A 27,214-nucleotide genomic window follows, 5' to 3' on the forward strand; every position below is an offset into this window, starting at 1 on the left:
CAAGCTTATGGATGATGTGTTTCAGATTTTAATTTAGGTACATATACTACTAATGCTGAGCATCTCACGAGGAGGATGTGGGTAATATTGGCATGTAGAGAAGTGATAAGCTTCATAAAAGGTGGACCATTAGCTGTGGCATGATGATTGGCTTATGTGTTATGTATCAGAAATATCTCATTAAATTATTACTAAATCTTTCTGAAGGTAAACGCTCTCAAAACCTAAAATTTACAGTTTCTGAAAACGACTTTTGTCTCTGTCTGAAACATAATGTAATCTTCCTCGCATAATGAAGAGAACCATTGCAGTTAGACTCTTAACATTTTTTTATCTAACGTCCCATAAGAGCTGAGCTGGATCCCATTTCTTTAACTCTGTCATTAGATGAGATCACGCTTCAAATGGAACAAGCATGTTCTTGTATGGTTGTAAACTGGAGTACCTTTGTTTGTGGGGGGGAATTCAGTGCCGAAATAACCTTTGCTTTGGCACCCCTTTACCACAGCGCCCTTAAGCATTATAGCTTTATATCTGTTTTTTGCACCACCACAGTGACGGGGATGATCAATAGGAATGCTACTTGTGGAAGAACACTGGTTCTGTGATCTCTCTGCTGGGTGGATATGGATCTTTACAGCTGAGGTAACAAGGACTGTAAGGAGTGGGGAGTTGAGAACCCACCCTGCCCTGAAGACAGGAGCCACTGCCTGAAGACTGTTTCTCCTATGGTTGCTGAGGAAACCAACGTAAAAAAATGGCATCCACTGATTGGCTCCTTCTCTGTTTGACATTTTAAAGCACCAATTGCTGGCCTCAGCTATCGAAATGTTTGGAACTTTGTACTAAAGTAATATCAAACTTGCTGGTGGGAGAGGCGGAGGAACTTATTGAAGGTAGCTTGCTTTCAAACTAGTTGTTCTAAGGTGAACTTTATTCTGTGTAGTTATTTACAGATGTTTTGTGAGCAGCCACGTTCGCTTTCTCAAAATGTGTGTTTTTGAAAGTTTAGAGTGCGTCTGAGGCGTTTAGGCACACAATCCCTACAGATGGCATCAGAAGTTAATTTTAAATTGGATATTGAAATTCGCGGTAAGCGGCGTCTAGCTCAAGGTTGAACAGATTCCTGAACGCGATTTCGGCCAGCCGTTCTCTACCGCTCCCTCCTCCACAGGGCGGGTGTTCTGACTGTCAGTACTACTACCTCGTCAGATTTTCCTACCGTAGCACGCATTCAAAACTGCCACCGTCATGTTTACAACCCGAAAACTATAGCTGGTCGTGTTAATGTTAAACACATTAATTAATAATAATAATTTATAACATTACGGTATTTGAGTGACGGGACTGAAGTGGAAGCTTAGGAGATATGCTTAGCATAGCATTGGAACAATTTATATACACGACGAAACTACAAGAAAATCACTTCCTTCATCAGAATATCCTATCCGTTTAAAATGAAAAGCTATAGACCTATGAACTAATCCTTTTATTAGAATTTTCTACGTTTTTAAAATATTTTACAGATGTGTTTGTATGAATAAAGCGGCATCAGACAGGGGAAACTTTTTTACTTAAATTAAATTAAACACAGACATCTACAAATTTAGTACACCGCTATTATACAGCTTCAATCTCAAATAATATCGCTACCAACATGCTCTATTTAGCACGGTTTAATAAATAAATAAAAACGTGTTATTAAACTAAAATATTTTAAAGTATAGGGACAGGTCTATAAAGCCAGGAATAAATAAAATAAATAAAGCTTACCTTAATCTTCGACGAAATAAAACAGACGAAACGAAACTTCCACAGGTAGGATGTATCGATAAGAAATCTGCTGAGTAAGCAGTGACGTAGCATCGATGTGCGTATGCGCATTACCACAAGGTAGGACGGATTAATGGGAAGCACAAGTGGAACAAGTGGCCGCTTAAGTCCCCGGGGCCGCTAGGGGGCCCCCTAAGTGGAACAGTTTTTTATTATTTTATTTTTTTGTAATGATTGCTATGTAATTATATTAACAAAAACACACAAATTCATTCTAAAGTTGTGATTGTTTTTATACAATAATATATATTTGATAATGTATGTAGAAATCTTTCTTACATGGGCAAAAAGACAAATTAAAAAATAAATTGTTCTTGGGAGTTCCCTGGTGGCCGCGGTAGGTACTGCACTGCACGGTAATATGAGCTGCTGTGCGGCTCTACTGCATTAATATATCAAGGAGCTACTCCAAGCTGTAGTTGGCGATATGTTGTTTGCTGCTGAGCATATATGTATCTAAAACAAACTTTATTTTTCAAAGGTGTGCCGATAGGTCGGCCACCGACCATAATCGGCCGATTTCCGTGAAAAAGTGTATGATCGGTAATCGCCGATCACTGTCTCTTGTGTCCTATCACCAAAACCGATCACCTGCATCTCACTTCGCGTGTGCAGCTGATCTCCCCCTTTACTTCACACAGCGTAAGCTTGCGACACCAAATAAGCAACATCATGTGGAACTTCAAAGCTCAGAGCCAGAAGGGAAGTTTGCGTGTTGTGGCGGAAAATTGCCTGGCTTGGGCACGTCAAAAAGCATCAAGACAACGAATCTAATATGACATTTATAAAACAAGCACTTGACGGAGTATGGCTATTGAAGCTCACTGTAAAAAAAAAAAGACATCCTGTACGGCCAGACAACAGGTAAAGCAGCGCACAACTACCAACACTCACCGGGATGCGTATGACGGCCAGAACACTAAACAAATAACCCGAAAAGTTAAGTCAACGAGCTGGCGGTGTAAAATGCTGGTTCTACTCCCGCTGTTGGACCACCGCTACTAGCTGCTAGTAGATGTATGTATGGATGGATACAAAAAATTCTGGGAGTTTTCAACTGCTTTAGGATAATTTCGATGTGCTGCATCCAAAAATCACTTTTATTTTGCTCAATCAGATCAACTTTCTGAGCTATGGATGAAACATGAGCATCAAAATGCATGACTTGTTCTCACATATGGATCGGTTTCCTGAAAATCAGATTCCAGATTCTGATCCCAGAATCTGGGAGAGATTCCATCAGGACAGAAAAGAGATGAATAATTTTGCATAATGAAGACGTAATGTTCAATTTAAATGTAATTACTCTCACCAGTCTTTATGATTCAATTAGCAGAAATCCAAGTTTAATTAATAAACTCTGTTAGAAAACTTTTTTCCCCTCCTAAAACCTTTTTTGGTCGAGAAATATTAACGGAAATGTCACAAAAACGTAATCAATTTTGTCAGAAGATTGGATTTCTCAAAATCAAATTTGAATAAAAACCTGACCTGATTGGGAAAAATGGATGTCATTTTTGGATTCAGTAGTGCAAAAATAGTTCTAATTCAGTTGAAAAAAACATTAACAACCTCCAAAAAATATCATTTTGTGACCCAGTGTAATCCTTCTGTAATGTTCCTCCCAGATGTCTCAGGAAGAGCTGGTTGTAGAGCGGGCCAGGCGCTCCTTCCAGACCGGCAGAAGCAAACCTCTGGAGTTCAGACTGCAGCAGCTGAGAAGGCTGCAGAGCTTCTTAAAGGAGAGGCAGGAAGACATTAAAGATGCTCTGCAGAAGGATCTCGGGAAGGTTGGCAACTCATTTATAACACACATTTATTTTGTTATTCTTTGGATCAGTCTAATTTATTCAGTCCTAATGGTGAGGAAATGTTACCACCTCGTTTTATACAGTTGTCAATCTCCTTCTTTACACTCTAAAAGCTGTTTGAAAACAACCCAATATGAGTTATTGACCTGGTGGATTCAACAGAACACAGTTGATCACAGGTTTGACCCAAAACACTGGTTAGAAGTTTAACCCCAAATAGGTGAAACTGATGAGTGTTTAATGTTAGACCGAACAAAGAGAGGCTAATAACACTAGTCAATGACCTGGTTACCTAAGCAAGAAATATGAGTTAAACTGAATGATGTCTATTTTCTATGCTTCTATAAAAAGCGTCATCATAGGGACACAGTGGCGTAAAAACAAGGTCTGCACTATGCGACACATAGGGGCGTCACACTAGAGGGGACACCAAAGTGATGGCAGAAAAAGTCTTTTAGTCGTCATTTTCTGTATTTAACAGCTGTTTGTGCGTTGGAAAACTTCCCAATGATGCCTGTAATGTGTCTGGGTACACCTAAGAAAGTACTTAGATGTCCCCTGCAGAGACACATAGAAGTTATGCTAGGTTATTGTGTGTATGCAATGTCTGTAAATTCAAATAACAGATTTGAATTTTAAATTTACTGAATACTTCATATTCATAGTTAACTGCTTAAAAATTGAAAGCCAAATTTCTATGCTGCAATTTTTATATGATTTTTTTTTATATGTTGAAATGTTAATTCAAACTTAAAATACGTTGATGGATGACGTCACTTGTCATTTTTCATATTATTTACATCTGATCTTTGCCCTCATTGGTTATTGTAATGAGATCAAATTCCTGCATGTTTTCTATTTCTGTTTCCCATTCAGAACCAGGAACAAGAGAATGTGTGGTTCTCCCCAACTGGAGAAATGTTAGGAAACTATTTTCCAAAGTAAAAAAGAGCTAAATGTGTGTGTACATAAATGCTACTCTTGAATGGGGTTGTATGACCCCATTGCTGGCAGGCTTTTACAGCAATGGCTTCTGATTGTCTGGAATGATATCCTGAAGAGCCCAGTGGTGACCTTTTACCTTTCAAAGACACAGTGTGAGTGGTGAAGTTTAACGTGGATATTGTCCAGAGATGGAGGGAGATCAGTTTGCGTGAGTGCACGATTGACTGAAACAAACTCAAGGAATCAGAATAGAATTCTTTCACTACCTTTGTTTTACAGAGCGGCTGTGCGTCTGAGCTGTATGAACTGCTGGTTGTGGAGGCCGAACTTCAGCTCTCATTGACGAGGCTTGCAGAGTGGGCAGCTCCCCGGCCCGTGGAGAAGAACCTCTTCACTCTATCGGATGAGGTCTACGTCAGGCCAGAGCCCCTCGGGGTGGTTCTCATCGTCGGACCCTGGAACTATCCCTGGTCTCTCACCCTGCTGCCACTAGTTGGAGCTATTGCAGCAGGTAGCTGGCAGTTTTCAGTCCTCTATGGATCAGATGTAGCTTACGATTGTAAGCTACATCTTACAATCCATAGAGGGTCAGATGTCACTTTACTGGCTGAATCCAGTAAAGTGAACCTTTAAAATACATTGATATAAACGGTGTTTATAAGAATTGGAATGTTACTATGTTAATCAGGGCTAGGCAGCTGCACTATAGATGAGCCTAACTTTTTATAGAAATCATTATTGACATAATATAACAATCTAAGTGACTGAAAAAAAGCTGATTCAGTTATAGACTTTATGTCATGGCATACAGACTTTATGCTTTGGCATACATGGCAGACTTTATGCCAATCTGGCTTGGTCAGACTGTAGACCAACGTTTCTAGCATGCTCTCTAGTTTTGTCCATTGAGTCTTGTTGAGTGCTCATCTTTAATCTTGCATAAATTCTGACCCATCATCCTCACAATGATATGGATCAGTGACTCCATGACTGTCATGTGGTTACAGAGGTACAAAGCTGTATGTCATCAGCATAGGTACAGTGAGTCTGGAAAGTATTCACAAATGGGATTTCTTGGTTTTAATAAATTTGCAAAATCTCGAAAACATTTTTCCACATTGTATTGATGAAGTATTTGTGTGTAAAGTTTCCAAGAAATAATCAGACTGGGCCATAACAAAATGCGGAGCAAGTGAAGTGCTGTGAATACTTTCTGGATGCATCGTATGAAAGGAGAAGTTGTAGTAATCTGGACTTTGAAAATACCTAAAAGAAGCCTAAAAGAAATAAGTGACCACAAGGCATCCAAGAACGCAGCTGAACATTGTTGACAATTTATGATATTATCCACTTAATGTCTGTAATGACATTTATTGTAGGTAGACTGATAAAGTTTGAATTGACTGGCAGCTGTTGTCCTCCAAAGGACATTTTGACTTCCATATTACTGTAGAGCAGTGAAATCCTCAGACCTGAAGACTTTAACACTGCTTTCCTCACAGGTGGCTAATGTTTGATGTTTTTATAATATAAACACTGGACTGTCTCTTTCAGATGAATAACGTATTATGGTTTTTAAATTGGGCCTGATGCCTGTGTCAGACCCACCTGATAATACTGTAAGAGCCGCTAAAAGTCAAGTTGAATGTTACACATTGATGCCCCAATTCAGCTTTAACATTGTTAGACTTTAACAAGCCCTAGGCTGGTATGTTTTGTACCGACAGAGGCCACAGACACATTTCCTTTCCTGAGAAAATGCCATCCTTTTGTACAGTCAGCGCTTGGATCACATTGATGGTGTGGCTGCTGACTTTACTAGAGCTGTCTGTCTACGTCATGCTGTAGCGTTAACTGTGTTGTGTCCTTGAGTCTCAGTTTGCGTTGTTCCTCCACTTGAAGCCAAAACATTTGTTTCGTAATTCTGATGCAAGAAGTGTTTTGAACAGAAGATCTTTTGGGAAGTAAGAGTTCTCAATGAATCCTTTTCAATGAATCCTTTTTTGTGTAGGTCACAAATCCATTTGTCACATTTTCATTACTAGAGAGTAATAAAAACCAAAGGAAAATGACAATACAGTACAGACCAAAAGTTTGGACACACCTTTTAATTCAATGAGTTTCCTTTATTTTCATGACTATTGACATTGTAGATTCACACTGAAGGCATCAAAACTATGAATAACACATGTGGAAATATGCACTAAACAAAAAAGTGTAAAACAACTGAAAATAGCCCTTATATTCTAGTTTCTTCAAAGTAGCAACCTTTTGCTGTGATTACTGCTTTGCACACACTCTGCATTTTCTTGATGAGCTTCAAGAGGTAGTCACCTGAAATGGTTTTCACTTCATAGGTCAACCTGCCCTGTCAGGTTAATAAGTGGGATTTCTTGCCTTATAGTAAATAGTCATGAAGATAAAGAAAACCCATTGAATTAGAAGGTGTGTCCAAACTTTTGGTCTGTACTGTAGATACAAATGCTTTAATTTCCATGGCAACCATGCAGCTGTACAAAACGCGTGGCTGGTCTGAGCCCCTCCTTCGAGATGCAGCTCCTTCCTAGAGCTGCAGTTTCCAAGCTTCCACCCCACAGAGCAGCTCTCCTCCACGACTCCCCCACTCAGCTCCTTCAGACTAGCCAACAGCAATTAGCAAATACCTGGTGGAACTGCACATTAGTTGAGCTCATTATAGGAGCTACTTCTCAGTGAAATGCTGGGAAAAACATTAAATGGTTTAATACAGGAGCCATGTTGTGATGGCTTCCTGAAGTCTGAGTTTCAGAAAGAACTAGAGATTTTAAAGAGACAGAGGCCCAATTTCAAGGTTTAAATTCTGAAGTCAAATTTCTTTTAAGTCATATTTCATATATACAGCATTTTTATAACAACTGATGGAAACATAGTTATTCAATTTTGCTATAAAATGATCCTATGTGCCCAGAAAACATTTAATACTGCCATTTAAAGGTTTTTGTTTGGCCAAAATGATCAAAAAGTATTTTTAGTTAGTTTAAAGCAAAGGGAAAAAGCAAGCATTTAAGCTAAAATAGGTGTTCAAATATATGAATACCAATGATGTGCTGTTTGTGTAACCACTGTATGTGTAACAGCTTGTCCATGTAAGCATATTAACTCATTTCAGCACAACACTGAGCAGATGCAGCTGGTAACTCCTGACTTTCATCATGTCTGTCTGTTCCAGGTTTTTCATGATGAATTTGTTTATCATTTCCTTTGTTATTCAGGTAATGCAGCAATAGTAAAACCATCTGAGATCAGCTCCACCTCCTCTACAGTCATCAAGCAACTTCTTCCCCTGTACTTGGATAAGGTTAGCTTGTTGCTTTGCTCTTCTGAGTGTTTGCATTGACATTGAATTGTGTATAACTGGAAACAATGTGTGTAGGATTTGTACCAAGTGGTGGAAGGTGGTGTGCCAGAGACCCAGCAGCTACTGAAGCAGAGGTTTGATCACATCTTCTACACAGGCAGTACAGCTGTAGGTAAACTGGTGATGGAGGCTGCAGCGCCCCACCTCACCCCTGTGACCCTGGAGCTGGGCGGGAAGAGCCCCTGCTACATCGACAAGGACTGTGACATCAGGATCGCTTGCCGGTCTGTGTTTTACGAAAAATATAGAACAAAACGTCACAATAGCTCCACTGAACCATCTAACACGATGTACCGTTTCTAATCTTTCTTCCAACACAGCCGCATCACATGGGCGAAGCTTATAAACTGTGGTCAGACATGCATTGCTCCAGATTTTATTCTGTGTGAACCTTCTGTACAAAACAGAGTGGTGGAAGAGATCAGGAGGTGTGTTAAGGTTAGTGTGGCCTGAAGAATGGAATGGAATTCACACACACACACACACACGCACACACGCACACGCACACACGCACACACACACACACACACACACACACACACACACACACACACACACACGCACGCCTACACACACACACACACTGCTTGGAAACCACAATCAAAATGAACCAAATATTTCACATTAGTTTGGTTCAAAATAAATCAATTTAATTCAGTTTACTTCTATAGCACCAATTCACAACAAATGTCAGCTCATTGCACTTTAAAAAACAGAAAAAATAAAGACAGCAGAAGTGCAAAGTGATGCACATCACAGAGAGAAGTATGGATTGCAAAGAAAAGAAGTATAAGAAGTTTCCATATATATGAATATGTTGTGTGTCATGTAGGGGCTTACATTGCTTACCAGTTTATAACAAGCCATTGATTGTTATTAGTGATGGACACTACAGGTTGCTAACACATAGCAGTACAGATGAGACAAAGATAAGAACTTCAGAAGCACACTTTCTGTGTCCTTTCTGGAAGACCTTACATTCACTAAGCCTCACATTGCCTTCCTATTAATGACTCCACCTGTCAATCAATCCAGTGGGTTTGTCAGCATCTGACAAACCCATTGTGTGATCACAATTTATCCTGAAGTGAACATCCCTTACCTGGAGGTACTGACCCTCCAACAAAGTGTTAGTGTATCATTATGATTGTGCTGCCATCATAGAGATTTGGTGGAAAATAATCAGAAAAAAATGTTAAACATTATATAATCCAGACTTTACCCCAAGCATTTAGAGCACAAAATAAAGTTTATTCCATTACCAGAAACCTAAACAGAATCTGGAAAAATGTAAAAGATTGATATATGCCTGTAGCCGACCACATGAACAGCTCAATATTTTCTCATTGTTGCATTATATATTTAATGGTTAAATCAAGATTTATGCATAAACTGAAGTCCAAATCAATAAATGCATGCTTTGGCTACAAATGGGTGCAGTTTATTTGTAAACCAGTAACTTCTTAGGCATCTGATACAAATATTCATACGCAGCCAGACAATTGTGGTCAAAGTTACTCTGTTATGTCTGGATGTTCTTGATGCTCTGTGCCCAAAAATGTGGCACAAATTATACGTGTGCTGCATGTTCCACATATTATGCGGGCCAACGACGGACGGATTAGTGCAGCTAGTCTGCTGACAATGTTTATGTAATTAAACCAAAACAAAAAACACCATGATTAAACTTTAATATTGTGTCACGTTAATAAACAAACAGAAATGAATATTAACAACCACCAGAGAGCAAACAACCATCATGTAGCCAAAAGACTATTGAAAATAAAACAAGAAGAATTTCTTATCTCAGAGTTCCTTTATGGGCTCGTATGAAACACATTCATCTTTTGCAAAAGCAATTTAGCGCTCCTTATTTGTAATCTTTGAAGATCAGACCCTTGGGCTTTAACAGCAATTTCTTTGTGGTTTCTGAAAATAATTTTATGGACCTCATGTATGACTCATTCAAAAAGGATTGCCCATTTTCTTTGCCTGACAAGGCAAAAATGCCTCACGAAATGTCTCATTTCATGCTATGAGCTTCACTACCTTGAACATTAAAGTATGTTCCAAACCATGATTTTTATGCCTCGTTACACCCCTGTTCTTATTACATTTGATTTTTTGTTTATGACAAGGATGTTAAAGATGTTTTATTGTATTTTCATTCCTCCAACCCTTCATCTCTGGGTCACTGCAGGAGTTTTACGCTGACAGCCCAAAGACCAGTGATGACTACGGCCGCATCATTAACCAGCGCCAGTTTAAGAGGATCGTGGGTCTCATGGAGGGGTGCACCATTGCGTTTGGTGGAGATGCTGATGAATCCCAGGGCTACATAGGAAAGTGATTTGTTCTCTGCATCAGACATTCCTGGAACTCTGGAGCATTTGTATTTACTGTAGTAGCACAGACATAGCATTTCAAGCATAGTTCACCATGAGAATGAGATCATTCCTTTAAAGAAGGCCAGTATAAAGGCTTCATATTAGCCAGTTTTGGATTGCAATAGGAATCCAATAGCTATTGTTTCGGAGTGCAATAGGCCTTGGCAAGTTAAAAATATTCTAGCATCTTTTTATCTCACATTTAAAGATTTAGGTGTATGTTTATATAAATAAACAATATCCTGTGCTGTGTAAAGTATTTATACCACATGTTCTTATGTATCCAGGTAACCTACACACATCAATTCAAACAAATTAGAATGCAAATTAATTTAGGGGTAAAAATTCAAATGTACAGAGAATAAATATTGAGCAGTGTGAAAGTAATTGTTTGAACTGAAGAGTGTGATTTTAGCATGACAAAAGCGTTTCACTTTATTTCTGTAGTAACTAGCTCTGCATACAGATGACCAGTGGCTGGACTACTACACTAAAAGAAGGTCTTAAACAGACTTTATTAGTTAATCGACTGGAACAAATTTTAATTTAATAAATGATTAACTGTCAAATAATCTTAATCGATTGTTAGAATGGGGCTTTCAGCCAGGGTGTGTTTAGCCTCGATGCAACCTGCTAAACGCGGTGTAAATGTGTTATGGATTTAAGAACTTGGCAATCTAAGGAGACCATAAACAGAGAGGATGTTATATTTTCCCACACTGTTGTATACATACGCTACACTATGTTTCCTAAATCTTTTACCACATGTTGTTGTTTTTTTCAGGTCCCACAGTGTTGAAAAATGTAACGGGTGACTCCAGAGTGATGCAGGAGGAGATCTTTGGACCACTACTGCCCATCGTCACAGTGCAGAGTGTGGATGAGGCAATCCACTTCATCAATGAGAGAGAGAAACCGTTAGCTCTCTACGTGTTTTCCCACAATGTCAAGGTAAATGCTTGGCCTGCAGGCGGGTGTTTTCCTCTTCTTAATGCTAAAGGAATATCTTTTAAATAGCTGATCGAAAAAGTGCTAGCTGAGACGTCTAGTGGAGCCCTGGTAGCCAATGACTGCATCGTCCACTTCCTGGACAGTGCTCTGCCGTTTGGAGGAGTTGGTGAGTGTAGGCTGTCTGTCCTCCTGTTGATCACCATTCATCACAAGGTTTTCACTCAATGTTCTGTTCCTCAGGTCATAGTGGTATGGGCCGGTACCGAGGCCGCCACACCTTCGACCAGCTCAGCAACCTTCGCAGCTGCATGATCAAACAACTCAAAATGGAAGGGCTGAACAGCATGCGATACCCCCCCCACAGCACGAAGAAACTGGGCTGGGCCCGCCGCTTCTTACTTTCACAGCTTAATGTGCAGAAGCTGCGCAATATGGCTATGTTGGCTATGCTGACTTGCCTTGCAGCCTTTGTGGTGCAGGTAAAGAAAAACTGTCATGCCTGTCACAATTAGCAATGAATCAATTAATCATGAATTCAAATTTTCATTCTAATCTTAATATTTTTGATATTAATCATCAGACTAATATATACTCTGGTTAGATTTGATATTATTGTTTGTCTTTTAATTACAATATTTTGTCTTGTTTGATTATATTTAAAGTCATATTTCAAGCAGATTAAAGATGGAGGGAAATTGGCCAGAGATCAATTGACCTTTTTCAAACCTATAAACCTGACAAATGATGGTTTCCATTTTAGGTGTTAGAGTTGGGGCTGTTCTCCCTGTGCATGTGTGGGTTCTCTCCAGGTACTTCGGCTTTCTCCCACAGCTTAAAAACTTCACTGTCAAATTCTCCTTAGTTGTGTGTGTGTGCATGGTTGTTTGTCCTGTCTGTCTCTGTGTTGCCCTGTGATGGACTGGTGACCCCGCCTCTCGCCTGTTGACCCCTGGATATAGGCACCAGCATCCCTCCCAACCCCACTAGGAATAAGCGTGTATGATAATGGATAGATGTCTGTCAGAGTTGGATTAACAATGATATTTCTCTGTCAGATGTGGATTATGTAAGCTTATCACCACAAACACCTCTTATGGTGAACAACCATTAGATGTCAGTAGTGATTTCTTGCATAAAATATCTGAATGTTATCGTTTCTTCAATAATTTATTGTTAATAATTAACAAAGTTTCTCTATTGTGTCATCCAGAGTGCTAATCAGTGCTGGCACCACAGGAGAATTATTTATTGGAAGCTGGTCCATGAAGCATGTCCGGCTTATTGCCTGGTTCCCAAGGCAATAATTCTGCTCAGGATTATCAGTAGTAAAGCAGCTAGTTTTACACAAAGTAAATTCTGTTTGCAACTTTATAAATATTATCAAATCATTTTCCATGTTAATCTGACGAGTACATCCTGTCCCCTCTTACAGCAACGGCTTTGTCTCTGAGAGACAATGTGTTTTTGTCCAGAAAACCTGCCCACACATCTACCCTCCTTTTAATTACCCAACATGCCTCACTGCCCCTGGTTGAAGGCCTCCTTTGTTCTGGTCAGCTCCACTGTTGTTGACGTCCATGTTTGTTGTGCTCACGTGCAACAGCTCAGCCATGTTTCTGTTTTCTGTGTCTTGTTGCCTGCAGCGGTTCCTGCGCTGAAGCTGAGCAGTCGATGCAGGTCATCTGCAGCTGGAGTCCAGTCTGGTCCATCACTGTACTGGTCCAAGCATTTCATATTTGTACTAATGTAAAGGACACATGTTTGAAGTTATCAGTTTAGATCTGTTTTGTGTAAACCGATTATAGGAAATCTGCTACAATTTTATGCTCACATTTGTGATTTAACTGTAGGAGTCAGTGTCCAGCAATATGTTACCATGGCAATCCATTAGAGTTCATAAAAATCTCTCTTTAGTTCTGGCTCACATTTTCTGTTAATTAAAAAAATAAATAAAATAACATTTCTTCACTGTTTTCTTTCTGTACCGTTTTTCCTCCATAAGGCCTTTCATCCAAGCTGACATCTGTATCCTTATGTTCCATTCCAAGGTTTTTGGTTTTTATGGCTGGCTGCCTTCACTGATTAGCTGCTTTAAAGATAACAGTAACCTCTGAACTGCTAATGCTGTAAAACTAGTAACCAGAAAGCAGGTCCCGTATCATGTAATTGCTGAATAAAAGGGTGGGAGGGAGGGGGAATGATGCAGACTCGGTATCTGACCCCAGAGCTGCGCCAGTGGCAGACGGCGCACACAGGCCAGTTGGAGAGCAGGAAGCCCCGCAGCTTGACGGGAACATTCAGCTCATATCCGACCAGATCCAGCTCCGGTCCGGCTGCAGTGAGTTCGGTACGTAGACATGTTTCATGGACCGGCTTCCGTGGTCAGTTTGGACACATTAATATTTTAGAACTGAGAGATGCAATGCAACAGATAAAAATAGTCTTAGTTGGCCTACGATGATGCAGACTCAATTTAATGTAAACTGTTTTATAGAGAAATATAATGTCATAGCGATGCTTGTAGGGAGTCTGAAAGTCTATTTTTCTACAGAAATGTGGGGTTCACTGCACTAAAAGCCTGGATTGTACAGGCTGAATTATTAGTTTGATTAGAATCCTGAGTTCAGTTTTCAACCCAACAGATAGAAGTGACGCTAAGGGTAATAAACCTGGATCTCTAAACAGGCAATTAGTGGTTAAGACACATTTTTACATGTATCTTCATTTATTTACGCAACTAAGATAGTGTCAGATAGACGATAAAGGACAATAACATCATGACTACTAAGATGTTTTTATTGACAAATTTGAATTTACACTAAGTGTTCTATAAAGCGTATGAAATCAGTCCTATGCCTGTTCTCGCAGCAACTTTACTAAATAATTACTTTAATTTTTAAGATGGTACAACCGATGATGAAAAGGCAGTGGTAGAGATCAAGATGTTATCAGAACAAAATGAACTGAATTAGAACATGAGCTCTAACTCAGTTCAGTGGAAGGACTGGGGTGATTCCTCTATCTTCTTTCTCATTCATTACTTCCAGCAGTTTTCTCAGAAAGTACATTTTAGCAATTGTGCTAAAATGTAAGTGTAACGGGTACCAGGGTTCTGGGCCCGTCAGCAGCAGATGAAGCTGAAAAACAGCATGGAAATGAGCAGACGGGAGACGCAGTCTGGGTTACTCCAATTTCTCTCAGCTTATTTATTGAACAAACCAGCTCATTTAACTGTCAATACAGCCCAATTTATAGTTCAGTAATTTACTGTACATATTAGACATATTCAATCATTGACATAAACATCAACATTAGCTTTCCTTAAACCAGAAATAATCCCATAACATCATATTTTGTCAATTCCCTCAGGTAACATGTATCTTCAATTCACTGCACTCTATATGCATATTTAATCACAAACAGTGACATATTTCATGGGCATGTATCTTAGTTATTGTAAACTGGCATAACTATCTTAGAATTCAAACTACTTGTGATGTAATTCAAATTACATCACAATTTAACCTTTCATCAGTGTTTAGAACGCAAATAAACCCTGGAGCCCGATAACAGCATATTACTCTCATACCATGGAATATATACAGTATATCCCAACTTCCTTTATAAGCGGTTACTGTTAGTGGTTGCACCTATATATCCCGCTATTATCCGCCGCTACAGTGTGCTAACCAACCAGCATCACGGCATGTTAGCTACTTCCTCTAGCCGCTGCTGGCTCCGAAACACAACAAAACTCTTTCAATATCTTTCACACATTGACACATTTCCTTAAACATTTCTCGAACAGTACCAAATAATCAAAAAGTACTTTATTAAAACAAACTTGAAGGTTATTCTCAACTGAAAAACAGCATGGAAATGAGCACACGGGAGACGCAGTCTGTGTTACTCCAATTTCTCTCAGTTGATGAGAAACGGCAGAGCAACAGGCAGCTCAGAGTTTCCATGCGCCACCTACTGGTGAAACACCATTACTACACCCATCGTCATTAACCCCATAAACATTTAAAGAAATGGATGCTCCTTTTTTTCTATTGTGAGCACACACCCGTGGCATCACATAAGGCTGGTGTTTTAAGCAAATCTTTTGAAGCCATTTCATTTGGTTTAATTCTTTTACTCAACAAGCACTTTGATTCATACTTTCATTAAATGATGCTAAACTAATATATTTGCATTTTAGTATCCTCTATTTTAAAATAAACTGAAATCTCTCAAAATTCGTCTTTAAAAACTGTAAATGTGAGAATAGAAAATATTTCAAATATCTACTGAAGGAATAAGGGAGAGCACAGTGGCTAGCACTGCTTCCTTGCAGCCGGGGGGGGGGGGGGGTTGTTGGTTGATTCTAACCCAGGGTTGTCAAACTCCAGTCCTCAAGGGCCAACTACCTGCAGTTTTTAGATGTGCCATAGCTACAAAACACTGGAATGAAATGGCTTAATTACCTCCTTCTTGTGTAGATCAGTTCTCCAGAGCTTTAATGACCTAATTATTCTATTCAGGTGTGGTGCAGCAGAGACATATCTAAAAGTTGCAGGACAGCGGCCCTTGAGGACTGGAGTTTGACACCCCTGTTCTAACCTATCCAGGGTGTAAACACTGCTGGAGACCCATGGTCTGGGCCTTGTCGTTGAGCAGGTGACTGGATGGAAAGGCAGCTGTTACAGCGGGCCAAGGAGGCCTTCGTCAGTGGCAGGGCGCGACCTCTAGAGTTCAGACTCCAGCAGCTTCACGCCCTGCAGAGGATGATCCTGGAGAAGGAGACTGAGATTTCCACTGCTCTCAAACAAGACATCAACAGGGTAAGGGGACACACAACTGCTGGAGCACCAAACATACATGTTCATACACACACAGTAGAGTGGTGTATAGCTGGGTTTGGTTCCATGCCTGCTGGGTTTTCCACAGAGCCAGTATGACACACCTCTCCTGGAGCTGATCGGCATTGAGAATGAGATCAAGCTGGCCATAGAGAAGCTTGCACAGTGGGCTGCTCCTCGTCCTGTAGAGAAGAACCTCTTTACTATATCGGATGAGGTCTACATTCAGCCAGAGCCCCTGGGAGTGGTTCTCATCATTGGGGCCTGGAACTACCCCTGGGCTCTAACTCTGATTCCGTTGGTTGGAGCCATCGCAGCAGGTAGGAGCTCTTTTACTTTCTGCTTCTGATTTTGGCTGCTAAAAACTCAGCATGCAACCCAAAGTTTACATCAACAAATTCATTGAAAAGTGTTGGATGCACATCACCACTGGACTCTAGAGCAGTGGAGATGGGTTCTTTCTCATTTTGATTTAGGTGTAGACTTTGAATGGACCATTCTAAGACTTTAGATCTACATCATGCCATAGTAGCTGTGGATGTATGTTTAGGGTTTCAGGTCTTCTGCAGGTGCTGACATGTTTTCTTCCAGCACTGCCCTACATCTGTCCCACCCCCCATCAACTCAGGTTAGCTTCCTGTCCCTGCTGAAGAAAAGCAGCCCCAAATTATGACATTGCTACCACTATGTTATAACTCTTATAAAAAATATGTTTGTTTTTTTTTACACATTTATTAAAACTGCCACTTTGTCATGACAATATGGTATGAGAGAGAAAATCTGAAAAATCGAGCTCCTCTATCCCACTACCATCTGCAGAAATACACCATTTGGTCAGAAACAACCAATCAGCCAGGAGGAGGGTCTTATTGCTGACCTTCAGGCTTGTGTTCAGGCTGCTCAATGTGCTAATGGTGGAGAAACAACTTACTATTACCGGAAAACTGTTCATCCATGCTTACTAGCCTGTGTGTCCACCTCTGGTTTTGGTGTGGGTAACTAGCTGTAACATAGCAGAGAGCAGGGGGGTGTACATAAGGGTGATTGACAGCTCTTTCACCCTTCTCCTGGCTCTTATCGGTTGCTTCTGACTGAGCGGTGTATTTCTGCAGATGGCAGTAGGACCACAAGAAGAACATAGAGGCGCTACATTTTTTCAGATTAGCTGTCTCATGTTATACTGCCACAATGTGGGGACAAATATGACTTTAACAAATATGTAAAAACATATTGTTTATAAAAGTTACATACTGCAGCTTAGAAGAGGTGATTTGTAATATTGGTTTTCAGCCACACACTGCTGAGCATTTGCAGTAACTGATGTTTTAGTTTCATCTGGCCTGAACTCCTTCTTCCACATGTTCCTGTCTCCACCTTCAGATGATGGATTGATCAGAGCTCTGTGAGACGTTTACATCTTATTTTATTTTAGAACCTGACCCAGCTTTAAACTTCTCCAGAATTTTTCCCACACCTGTCCGCTGTGTGCCTTTGTTTTCATGATATTTGTTCTATAGTGTGTAATGATCTTTACATGTAGAACAGCTGCATTTATACTTATATTATGTTATACACAGGTGTACTCTATCTACTACAGAGCCTTCAGAAACTGATTGGGTCAGTCTGGATTTTAATTAGTGGTATTGGAGTAAAGGGGGTTTGAATGCAAATGTATGCCACGACTTTTGACGTTTTTAATTTTTCAAATATGTTTAAAAACTATGTACCATTTTCCTTCACCCTTACAAGGACATGCTGGATTGTGTTGATGATAAAATCTTTTTAAAAAATTAATCCAATGAGGTTTTTGTCTCAAATAATATGAAATGTGAAAAAGTTCATGAAGTATGAACCCTTGTATGAACCCTGCAACAACTTCACTTGATACCCCTCCCCCCACTCCCCTGCCAGCATTCTCATCCTCCTACTGTTCCTACTCTGCGTCACTCTGTGATTTCATCCCATTCACAGGCAATGCAGCTGTGGTGAAACCATCCGAGTTGAGCGAGTGCTCGTCCCTCCTGCTGCATGCACTGCTGCCTCGCTATCTGGACAAGGTCTGAACACCCACTGCTGGTGTTGATAAGATAATGCTGGACAAAAAGGCTGTTAAGTCTCCACATAGCACAGCTTATCACTGAGATTAGTTTGTCTCTGTTTGTTGGAAAGTTTTTACTCCCTCCAAAGAGCTGAAGAGCTGAGTCCTGATTCTTAAACATGATTTTTCTTTATTTCACTCAATGAGTACAGCATTGAGTACTCGATGAAAAGAAAATATCTTGTTTATCTCCAGGATCTGTACCCAGTAGTGACAGGTGGTGTGTCAGAGACCCAGCAGCTGCTGAGGCTCAGGTTTGATCACATCTTCTACACGGGCGGCAGCACAGCAGGCAAACTGGTGATGGAGGCTGCAGCGCGCCACCTCACCCCTGTGACCCTGGAGCTGGGCGGGAAGAGCCCCTGCTACATCGACAAGGACTGTGATGTCAGGACGGCCTGCCGGTAACACTGTCATCACCAGCAGACAGACAAGGCTGACTGCTAAACTGTGTAGAAATACTACAAACTTTCCTGGAGATTTTAGACAAATAACACATGGTAGAGAGTCAGATGGCTTTTCCATCTTTAGGTTGCAACTTTTAAAAGGGCAGTATCATGTAAAATCCACTTTTTTGAGCTTTACATCATGTTATAGAGTTAGTCCTTCATCAAAAACATACCTGGAGTTTTGCTTTGATTCTTTCATGCATGTTTGAAAAATCCTTTAATCTCCATGGCAACCATGCAGCTGTGCAAAACACCTGGGTGGACCTAGCCCTGCATTGAAGATGCAACTCCTCCTCTGAGCTGCAGTTCCAAGCTTCTGGCTCACAGGACAGCCCCCTCTGCAACTCTCCCACTCAACTCCTTCAGACTAGCCAGCAGCAATTAGTAAACACCTGGTGGAACTGCACATCTTCAAACATTGTTAAAGGGTTAATAGAGGAGCCATAGTGGAGTGTTGGAAAGGGAGGATGAATGCTGAACAAAAGACCAGGGCTAATGAGCTAACAGGTTGCAAGTGTTTGTGAGAGAGCAGAATTCTGACTGAGGAGGGAGAGAGAGAGAGAGAGAGAGCGACTAAGGGACAAAGAAACATAATGAAAACTAGAGCAACTAAGACAAGGAGAGAAGGCACAAGAAATAAACATAACTAGAATCACTAAGAAGGAACTGATATAAAAATAGAAACAAGGCAGAACTAATAGAAAGTAGGAAGGAGCACAAATAATAACAAAACCCTAAACAAACTCAACCAACCCAAGATCCTGACAGATGTATACAGGTAAAAGCCAGTAAATTAGAATATTTTGAAAAACTTGATTTATTTCAGTAATTGCATTCAAAAAGTGTAACTTGTACATCATATTTATTCATTGCACACAGACTGATGCATTCAAATGTTTATTTCATTTAATTTTGATGATTTGAAGTGGCAACAAATGAAAATCCAAAATTCCGTGTGTCACAAAATTAGAATATTACTTAAGGCTAATACAAAAAAGGGATTATTTAGAAATGTTGGCCAACTGAAAAGTATGAAAATGAAAAATATGAGCATGTACAATACTCAATACTTGGTTGGAGCTCCTTTTGCCTCAATTACTGCATTAATGCGGCGTGGCATGGAGTCGGGGCCCATGTTTCCTCTTCGGGCTGAGCCCGGCCGGGCTCCATGGGTAAAAGCCCGGCCACCAGACGCTCGCCATCGTGCCCCCCCTCCAGGCCTGGATCCAGAGTGGGGCCCCGGTGACCCGCGTCCGGGCGAGGGAAGACCAAGTCCAAAGTTTTCCTTCGTCATTAGGGTCTTCGGGCTGCGCTTTGTCTGTTCCCTCACCTAGGACCTGTCTGCCTTGGGTGACCCTACCAGGGGCATGAAGCCCCAGACAGCATAGCTCCTAGGATCATTGGGACACTCAAACCCCTCCACCACGATAAGGTGGTAACCCCTCCACCCCTCCCATGGGCCCACCACCCGTGGGAGGGGCCAACGGGGTCGGGTGCACTGTGCGATGGGTGGCGGCCAAGGGAGGGGACCCTGGCGGTCCGATCCTCGGTTGCAGAAACTGGCTCTTGACACATGGAATGTCACCTCTCTGGTGGGGAAGGAGCCGGAGCTAGTGCGTGAGGTCGAGAGGTTCCGGCTAGAAATAGTCGGTCTCACCTCGACGCATGGCTCTGGTTCTGGAACCAGTCTCCTTGAGAGGGGCTGGACATACTTCCACTCTGGAGTTGCCCAGGGTGAGAGACGTCGGGCAGGAGTGGGCATACTTGTTGCTCCCCATCTCGGCGCCTGTACGTTGGGGTTTACCCCGGTGAACGAGAGGGTAGCATCTCTCCGCCTACGGGTGGGGGGACGGGTTCTGACTGTCGTTTGTGCTTACGGGCCGAACGGCAGTTCAGATTACCCACCCTTTTTGTAGTCCTTAGAGGGGGTACTGGAGAGTGCTCCTCCTGGGGAATCCCTTGTTCTGCTGGGGGACTTCAACGCTCACGTGGGCAACGACAGTGAGACCTGGAGGGGCGTGGTTGGGAGGAACGGCCCGCCCGACCTGAACTCGAGCAGTGTTCTGTTGCTGGACTTCTGTGCTCGCCATGGATTGTCCATAACGAACACCATGTTCAAGCATAAGGGTGTCCATATGTGCACTTGGCACCAGGACATCCTAGGCTGCAGTTCGATGATCGACTTTGTCATCGTTTCATCGGATCTGCGGCCGTATGTCTTGGACACTCGGGTGAAGAGAGGTGCGGAGCTGTCCACTGACCACTACCTGGTGGTGAGTTGGCTCCGGTGGTGGGGGAGGAAGCCGGTCAGACCTGGCAGGCCCAAACGTGTTGTGAGGGTCTGCTGGGAACGTCTGGCGGAATCCCCTGTGAGACGGAGCTTTAACTTCCATCTCCGGCAAAACTTTGAACACGTCCCGGGGGAGGTGGGGGACATGGAGTCTGAGTGGACTGTGTTCCGTGCCTCCATTGTCGAGGCGGCCGATCGGAGCTGTGGCCGCAAGGTTGTCGGTGCCTGTCGCGGCGGCAACCCTCGAACCCGTTGGTGGACACCTTCGGTGAGGGATGCCGTCAGGCTGAAGAAGGAGTCCTATCGGGCCTTTTTGGCCTGTGGGACTCCGGAAGCAGCTGATGGGTACCGACGGGCGAAGCGGCATGCGGCTCGGGTGGTCGCTGAGGCACAAACTCGGGCGTGGGAGGAGTTTTTGAGAGACCATGGAGAAAGACTTCCGTACGGCTTCGAGGCGATTCTGGTCCACCATCCGGCGTATCAGGGGGGGGAAGCAGTGCAGCACCAACACTGTTTATAGTGGGGATGGTGTGCTGCTGACCTCTACTCGGGACGTTGTGGGCCGGTGGGCAGAGTACTTCGAAGACCTCCTCAATCCCACCAACATGCCTTCCATTGAGGAAGCGGAGCCTGGGGACTCTGGGTTGGGCTCTCCAATCTCTGGGGGCGAGGTCGCCGAGGTGGTTAAAAAGCTCCTCGGTGGCAAGGCCCCGGGGGTGGATGAGATCCGCCTGGAGTTCCTTAAGGCTCTGGATGTTGTAGGGTTGTGTTGGTTGACGCGACTCTGCAATATTGCAAGGACATCGGGGGCAGTTCCCCTGGATTGGCAGACTGGGGTGGTGGTCCCCCTGTTCAAAAAGGGGGACCGGAGGGTGTACTCCAATTACTGAGGGGTCACACTCTTAAGCCTCCCTGGCAAGGTCTATTCGGGGGTCCTGGAGAGGAGGGTCCGTCGGATAGTCGAACCTCGGATTCAGGAAGAGCAGTGTGGTTTTCGTCCTGGTCGTGGAACACTGGACCAGCTCTACACCCTCGGCAGGGTCCTGGAGGGTGCATGGGAGTTCGCCCAACCAGTCTACATGTGTTTTGTGGACTTGGAGAAGGCGTTCGACCGTGTCCCTCGGGGAGCCCTGTGGGGGGTTCTCCGGGAGTATGGGGTACCGGGCCCTTTGATACGGGCTGTCAGGTCCCTGTATGACCGGTGTCAGAGTCTGGTCCGCATTGCCGGCAGTAAGTCGGGCTCGTTTCCGGTGAGAGTTGGACTCCGCCAGGGCTGCCCTTTGTCACCGATTCTGTTCATCACTTTCATGCACAGAATCTCTAGGCGCAGCCAAGGTGTTGAGGGCATCCGATTTGGTGGCCTTAGGATCTCATCTCTGCTTTTTGCAGACGATGTGGTCCTTTTGGCTTCATGAGATCGTGATCTGCAGCTCTCGCTGGAGCGGTTCGCAGCCGAGTGTGAAGCGGCCGGGATGGGGATCAGTGCCTCCAAATCCGAGGCCATGGTCTTGAGCCGGAAAAGGGTAGAGTGCCTTCTCCGGGTCGGGGGGGTGTCCTACCCCAAGTGGAGGAGTTCAAGTATCTCGGGATCTTGTTCACGAATGGGGGAAGAAGGGAGCGGGAGGTCGACAGGCGGATTGGTGCAGCGTCTGCCGTTAAGCGGGCGTTGTACCGGTCCGTCGTGGTGAAGAGAGAGCTGAGCCAAAAAGCAAAGCTCTCGATTTACCGGTCGATCTACGTTCCCACCCTCATCTATGGTCATGAGCTTTGGGTCATGACCGAAAGAACGAGATCGCGGATACAAGCGGCTGAAATGGGTTTTCTCCGTAGGGTGGCTGGGCTCTCCCTTAGAGATAGGGTGAGAAGCTCAGTCATCCGGGAGGGACTCAGAGTAGAGCCGCTGCTCCTTCACATCGAGAGGAGCCAGTTGAGGTGGCTCGGGCATCTGGTCAGGATGCCTCCTGGACGCCTCCCTGGTGAGGTGTTCCGGTCACGTCCCACCGGGAGGAGGCCCAGGGGAAGACCCAGGACACGCTGGAGGGACTATGTCTCTCGGCTGGCCTGGGAACGCCTCGGGATTCCCCCGGAAGAGCTGGAAGAAGTGGCCGGGGAGAGGGAAGTCTGGGCCTCCCTTCTGAAGCTGCTACCCCCGCGACCCGACCTCGGATAAGCGGAAGAAGATGGATGGATGGATGGATGGATGGCATGGAGTCGATGAGTTTCTGGCACTGCTCAGGTGTTATGAGAGCCCAGGTTGCTCTGATAGTGGCCTTCAACTCTTCTGCGTTTTTGGGTCTGGCATTCTGCATCTTCCTTTTCACAATACCCCACATATTTTCTATGGGGCTAAGGTCAGGGGAGTTGGCTGGCCAATTTAGAACAGAAATACCATGGTCCGTAAACCAGGCACGGGTAGATTTTGCGCTGTGTGCAGGCGCCAAGTCCTGTTGGAACCTGAAATCTCCATCTCCATAGAGCAGGTCAGCAGCAGGAAGCATGAAGTGCTCTAAAACTTGCTGGTAGACGGCTGCGTTGACCCTGGATCTCAGGAAACAGAGTGGACCGACACCAGCAGATGACATGGCACCCCAAACCATCACTGATGGTGGAAACTTTACACTAGACTTCAGGCAACGTGGATCCTGTGCCTCTCCTGTCTTCCTCCAGACTCTGGGACCTCGATTTCCAAAGGAAATGCAAAATTTGCTTTCGTCAGAAAACATGACCCAGGTGAGACGCTCTTCGCGCTGTTTCTTGGTCAACAGTGGCTTGACACGAGGTATGCGGCAGTTGAAACCCATGTCTTTCAAGCGTCTCTTGGTGGTGGATCTTGAAGCACTGACTCCAGCAGCTGTCCACTCCTTGTGAATCTCCCCCACATTTTTGAATGGGTTTTTTTTCACAATCTTGACTAGGGCGCGGTGATCCCTATCGCTTGTACACTTTTTCTGACCACAGTTTTTCCTTCCCTTTGCCTCTCTATTAATGTGTTTGGACACAGAGCTCTAAGAACAGCCAGCCTCTTCAGCAATAACCTTTTGTGTCTTTCCCTCCTTGTGCAATGTGTCGATGGTCGCCTTTTGGACAGCTGTCAAATCTGAAGTCTTCCCCATGTTTGTGTAGGCTTCAGAACTGGACTGAGAGACCATTTAAAGCCCTTTGCAGGTGTTTTGAGTTAATCAGCTGATTAGTTTGTGGCACCAGGTGTCTTCAAAATTTAACCCTTACACAATATTCTAATTTTGTGACACACGGAATTTTGGATTTTCATTTGTTGCCACTTCAAATCATCAAAATTAAATGAAATAAACATTTGAATGCATCAGTCTGTGTGCAATGAATAAATATGATGTACAAGTTACACCTTTTGAATGCAATTACTGAAATAAATCAAGTTTTTCAAAATATTCTAATTTACTGGCTTTTACCTGTAGATCAAGTGCATTTTGCATAATATTGCTGTCATGTAACGGTGGTGTGAGGTGGTGAGGCAGACTCATCAGACCCAGGTAAAGTGAGAAATGACGGTTTTAATGATAAATAAGTCCAAAATAGTCCAAAAACAACCAGGCAGCACGACTGAGCAGAAGCCAGGGCTCAACGCCGGTAGCAACTGGTAAATTGACTGGACAACACGAAGGACTGAACGCACATAAGACAAGGACCTGACAGAGACGCAGACACAGGTGACACTAAATACACACGGGGTAATTAGGGAACGAGAAACACCTGGGAGTAATCGAGGGGAGAACAGGAGAACAAGGAGACACAGAAGAACAAGGAGACACAGAGACACCGAAAACTCGAAATTAACACACAGAAAACACAGAACATGACAATTGCTCCTTCAACATTTTCAAGCTGGTATTGACTGGAACCTTTAGCTGGCATCATTATGTGTTCTTTCATTGCTTTCTAAAGCATTTCAAAGATTCTCCCAGTAATGACTGTTCTGTTTGCAGGCGTGTCACTTGGGGGAAGTTTGTGAACTGTGGCCAGACTTGCATCGCTCCAGACTATATTCTGTGTGAGCCCTGCATCCAGGGCCAGGTGGTTGAATTCATCCGACAGACTCTACTGGTAGCACATCAGCTTTGACCTGCTGTTAGTTTTACATTAAACTGGGCAGTATGAAGCTTTATTGAAACCCTTTTTTTTTTTTTACTTTTCACAGGAATTCTATGGTGCTGATCCGAAATGCTCACCTGATTACAGCCGAATCATCAACCAGCAGCACTTCAGCAGAATCATGAGTCTGATGGAGGGATACACTCCTGTTGTCGGGGGGCAGAGTGATTCCTCACAGTGCTACATTGGTAAGAGGAGGCATTTTAGATCACTGTTCACATGTTTCTGTTTTCATTCCAGTTTTATGAACTGCATTCTTCCTTTGACAGCCCCAACGGTGCTGAAGGATGTGCCCCCCCACTCCAGGCTGATGCAGGAGGAGATCTTCGGCCCTGTCCTGCCAATAGTCACAGTGAGCGACATGGAGGATGCCATTAACTTTATCAATGAGAGGGAGAAACCCTTGGCTCTCTATATCTTCTGTTCTGACCAGAAGGTGGGGCTCACAAAACACATAACTTTTAGACTTTTGGACCTTTCTCTATGTGACTTTTGTGCTTCCTCCCATCTGACCAAGGCAATAAAACGGATGATTGAGGAGACCACCAGTGGAGGAGTGACAGTTAATGATGTCATGATGCACTACACAGTCAGCTCGCTCCCATTTGGAGGCGTTGGTGAGAATCATGACAAGCAGTTTTGTTGAGTCTAATTAAAGAATGTCTTCAGAAAGCTCTTTGTAGATATTTGGTCCTGTAGTGAAATAGTACATCATTTACATAACGACACAAGGTAGTTTAGCTTGGAGAGCTCCACCTATAGTTTTCCAAATTAGATTAGGGAAAATAGAAATAAAGGAGGAAAAGGACAGTACAGGTCTTTTTATCTCTCCTTTTCAGTCCATCCATCCATCCATCATCATGTTTTGGATTTAACCGACCCACATGCAGACATGACGCACAGGGAAAGCAGTTTGAGGAGATTTATTAACAAAAAGGAAATAGAAGGTGTTTGGGGAACTCTGGAGGATGCAGGAAACTCAGGTTTCCGCGGAGATGGACATGGTTAGGTTCGATCTGGGAAGTGGAATTGAAAGATTTGAAAGATGAGTCTGATTCTGTTGCTGAGTCCTGACTCTACTTGTGCTCTGGACCCTCTCCAGGTCAGAGTGGCATGGGTCGTTACCATGGCAAACACACCTTCGACCAACTGAGTCACCAGAGAGCCTGTCTGATTCGCTCGCTGAAGATGGAGAGGGTAAATCTGGCGCGCTATCCTCCCCAGGACCGCCGGCGAGCGCGGAGGGTCCGCATGGCCCTCCGGTCTCCTCTGATCGACATGTCCAAGAGGACGCTCATCTGGGCTGTTGTGGCCACTATCCTGGGCATCGGCCTGTTCATCACTCTGTTGGTCATCCTGCTCATAGCCGCCGGCCTTAACTGCACCTGCTGGTACTGGAGAGGCTTCTATAACTAGCAGAGCTACAGAACCACTTCCCTTCACAAACTCTTTCCAAAGATTTAAGAAATGCTGCAGTGATTTTACACTGAGATCAGTTTGGAGTAGAGATGTTTTAGAGATTAATAAATACATAATTGTTTAATCTAACTTTTTTTCCTGTTTCTTAATTTTGTGTTAGAGGATTTTGCTCAGCGACTAAATAACCCTAGCTCAGTCAGTACTGTTGTAAATGGTTCTTTTCTTAAGGAAATAAATTCTAAACAAACAAATCATACACTATGATTTGTGCATCTGTTTTTGTTTTCAAATAAAAGATTTGATCTGACTGTACATTATCCTTACTTGACAATGTTTAAAGTAATTTGACATGAAACTAATATTTTTTATACAGAGCCTGGAAAAAGTATTCATACTGCTTGAACTTTTCCATGTTTTTGTCACAATCATCATGGACATCAGTGTATTTTATTAAAATTGTATGTGACAAACCAACACAAATCTGGGCGTAATAGTGAAGTGAACATTTTTGCAAATGAAATTCTGAAAAGTGTGGGGTGAATTTGTCACAAAATAAAATCCAGGGCAGCTAAATGCCTTCAGAGATCACCAAACTAATAAATCAGTCAGTGAAGCTTAATATTTAGAGCAATATTTAGACATATGAGTACATGAGTACAACC

General features: G+C 43.1%; 2 protein-coding genes across 6 annotated transcripts; both read left to right on the forward strand.

Annotated features, from left to right (window-relative positions):
- The first annotated feature begins 786 nt into the window (after window positions 1–786).
- Window positions 787–13,297, forward strand: LOC114133458 (fatty aldehyde dehydrogenase-like). Of its 3 annotated transcripts, none has more exons than XM_027999372.1 (13): window positions 787–896; window positions 3,462–3,623; window positions 4,869–5,100; window positions 7,841–7,926; window positions 8,002–8,210; window positions 8,307–8,424; window positions 10,187–10,328; window positions 11,158–11,324; window positions 11,391–11,490; window positions 11,565–11,803; window positions 12,535–12,673; window positions 12,757–12,876; window positions 12,968–13,297. In XM_027999372.1, exons 2-13 carry the CDS (start codon window positions 3,462–3,464, stop codon window positions 13,072–13,074), a joined length of 1,821 nt encoding a protein of 606 aa, XP_027855173.1. In that variant the 5' UTR covers window positions 787–896; the 3' UTR covers window positions 13,075–13,297. The 3 variants fall into 3 exon arrangements, with proteins under 3 accessions (XP_027855173.1, XP_027855175.1, XP_027855174.1); XM_027999373.1 differs by lacking the exon at window positions 787–896 and adding an exon at window positions 2,829–2,850; XM_027999374.1 differs by lacking the exons at window positions 12,535–12,673; window positions 12,757–12,876 and having other exon boundaries at window positions 788–896; window positions 12,968–13,133.
- Window positions 13,298–13,530: 233 nt separating this feature from the next.
- On the forward strand, window positions 13,531–26,808 carry LOC114133459 (fatty aldehyde dehydrogenase-like). 3 transcript variants are annotated; one of them, XM_027999376.1, is made up of 10 exons: window positions 13,531–13,671; window positions 15,938–16,150; window positions 16,257–16,488; window positions 18,140–18,225; window positions 18,462–18,670; window positions 24,968–25,085; window positions 25,180–25,321; window positions 25,403–25,569; window positions 25,645–25,750; window positions 26,236–26,808. In XM_027999376.1, the coding sequence occupies exons 2-10, from the start codon at window positions 15,995–15,997 to the stop codon at window positions 26,547–26,549; spliced, it is 1,530 nt and encodes a 509-aa protein (XP_027855177.1). In that variant the 5' UTR covers window positions 13,531–13,671; window positions 15,938–15,994; the 3' UTR covers window positions 26,550–26,808. The 3 variants fall into 3 exon arrangements, with proteins under 3 accessions (XP_027855177.1, XP_027855176.1, XP_027855178.1); XM_027999375.1 differs by having other exon boundaries at window positions 15,987–16,150; XM_027999377.1 differs by having other exon boundaries at window positions 13,533–13,671; window positions 15,987–16,150; window positions 25,651–25,750.
- The last annotated feature ends 406 nt before the right edge of the window (window positions 26,809–27,214 follow it).

Source organism: Xiphophorus couchianus, chromosome 18 (assembly GCF_001444195.1).
Source record: "Xiphophorus couchianus chromosome 18, X_couchianus-1.0, whole genome shotgun sequence".
Taxonomy (NCBI): Eukaryota; Metazoa; Chordata; class Actinopteri; order Cyprinodontiformes; family Poeciliidae; genus Xiphophorus; species Xiphophorus couchianus.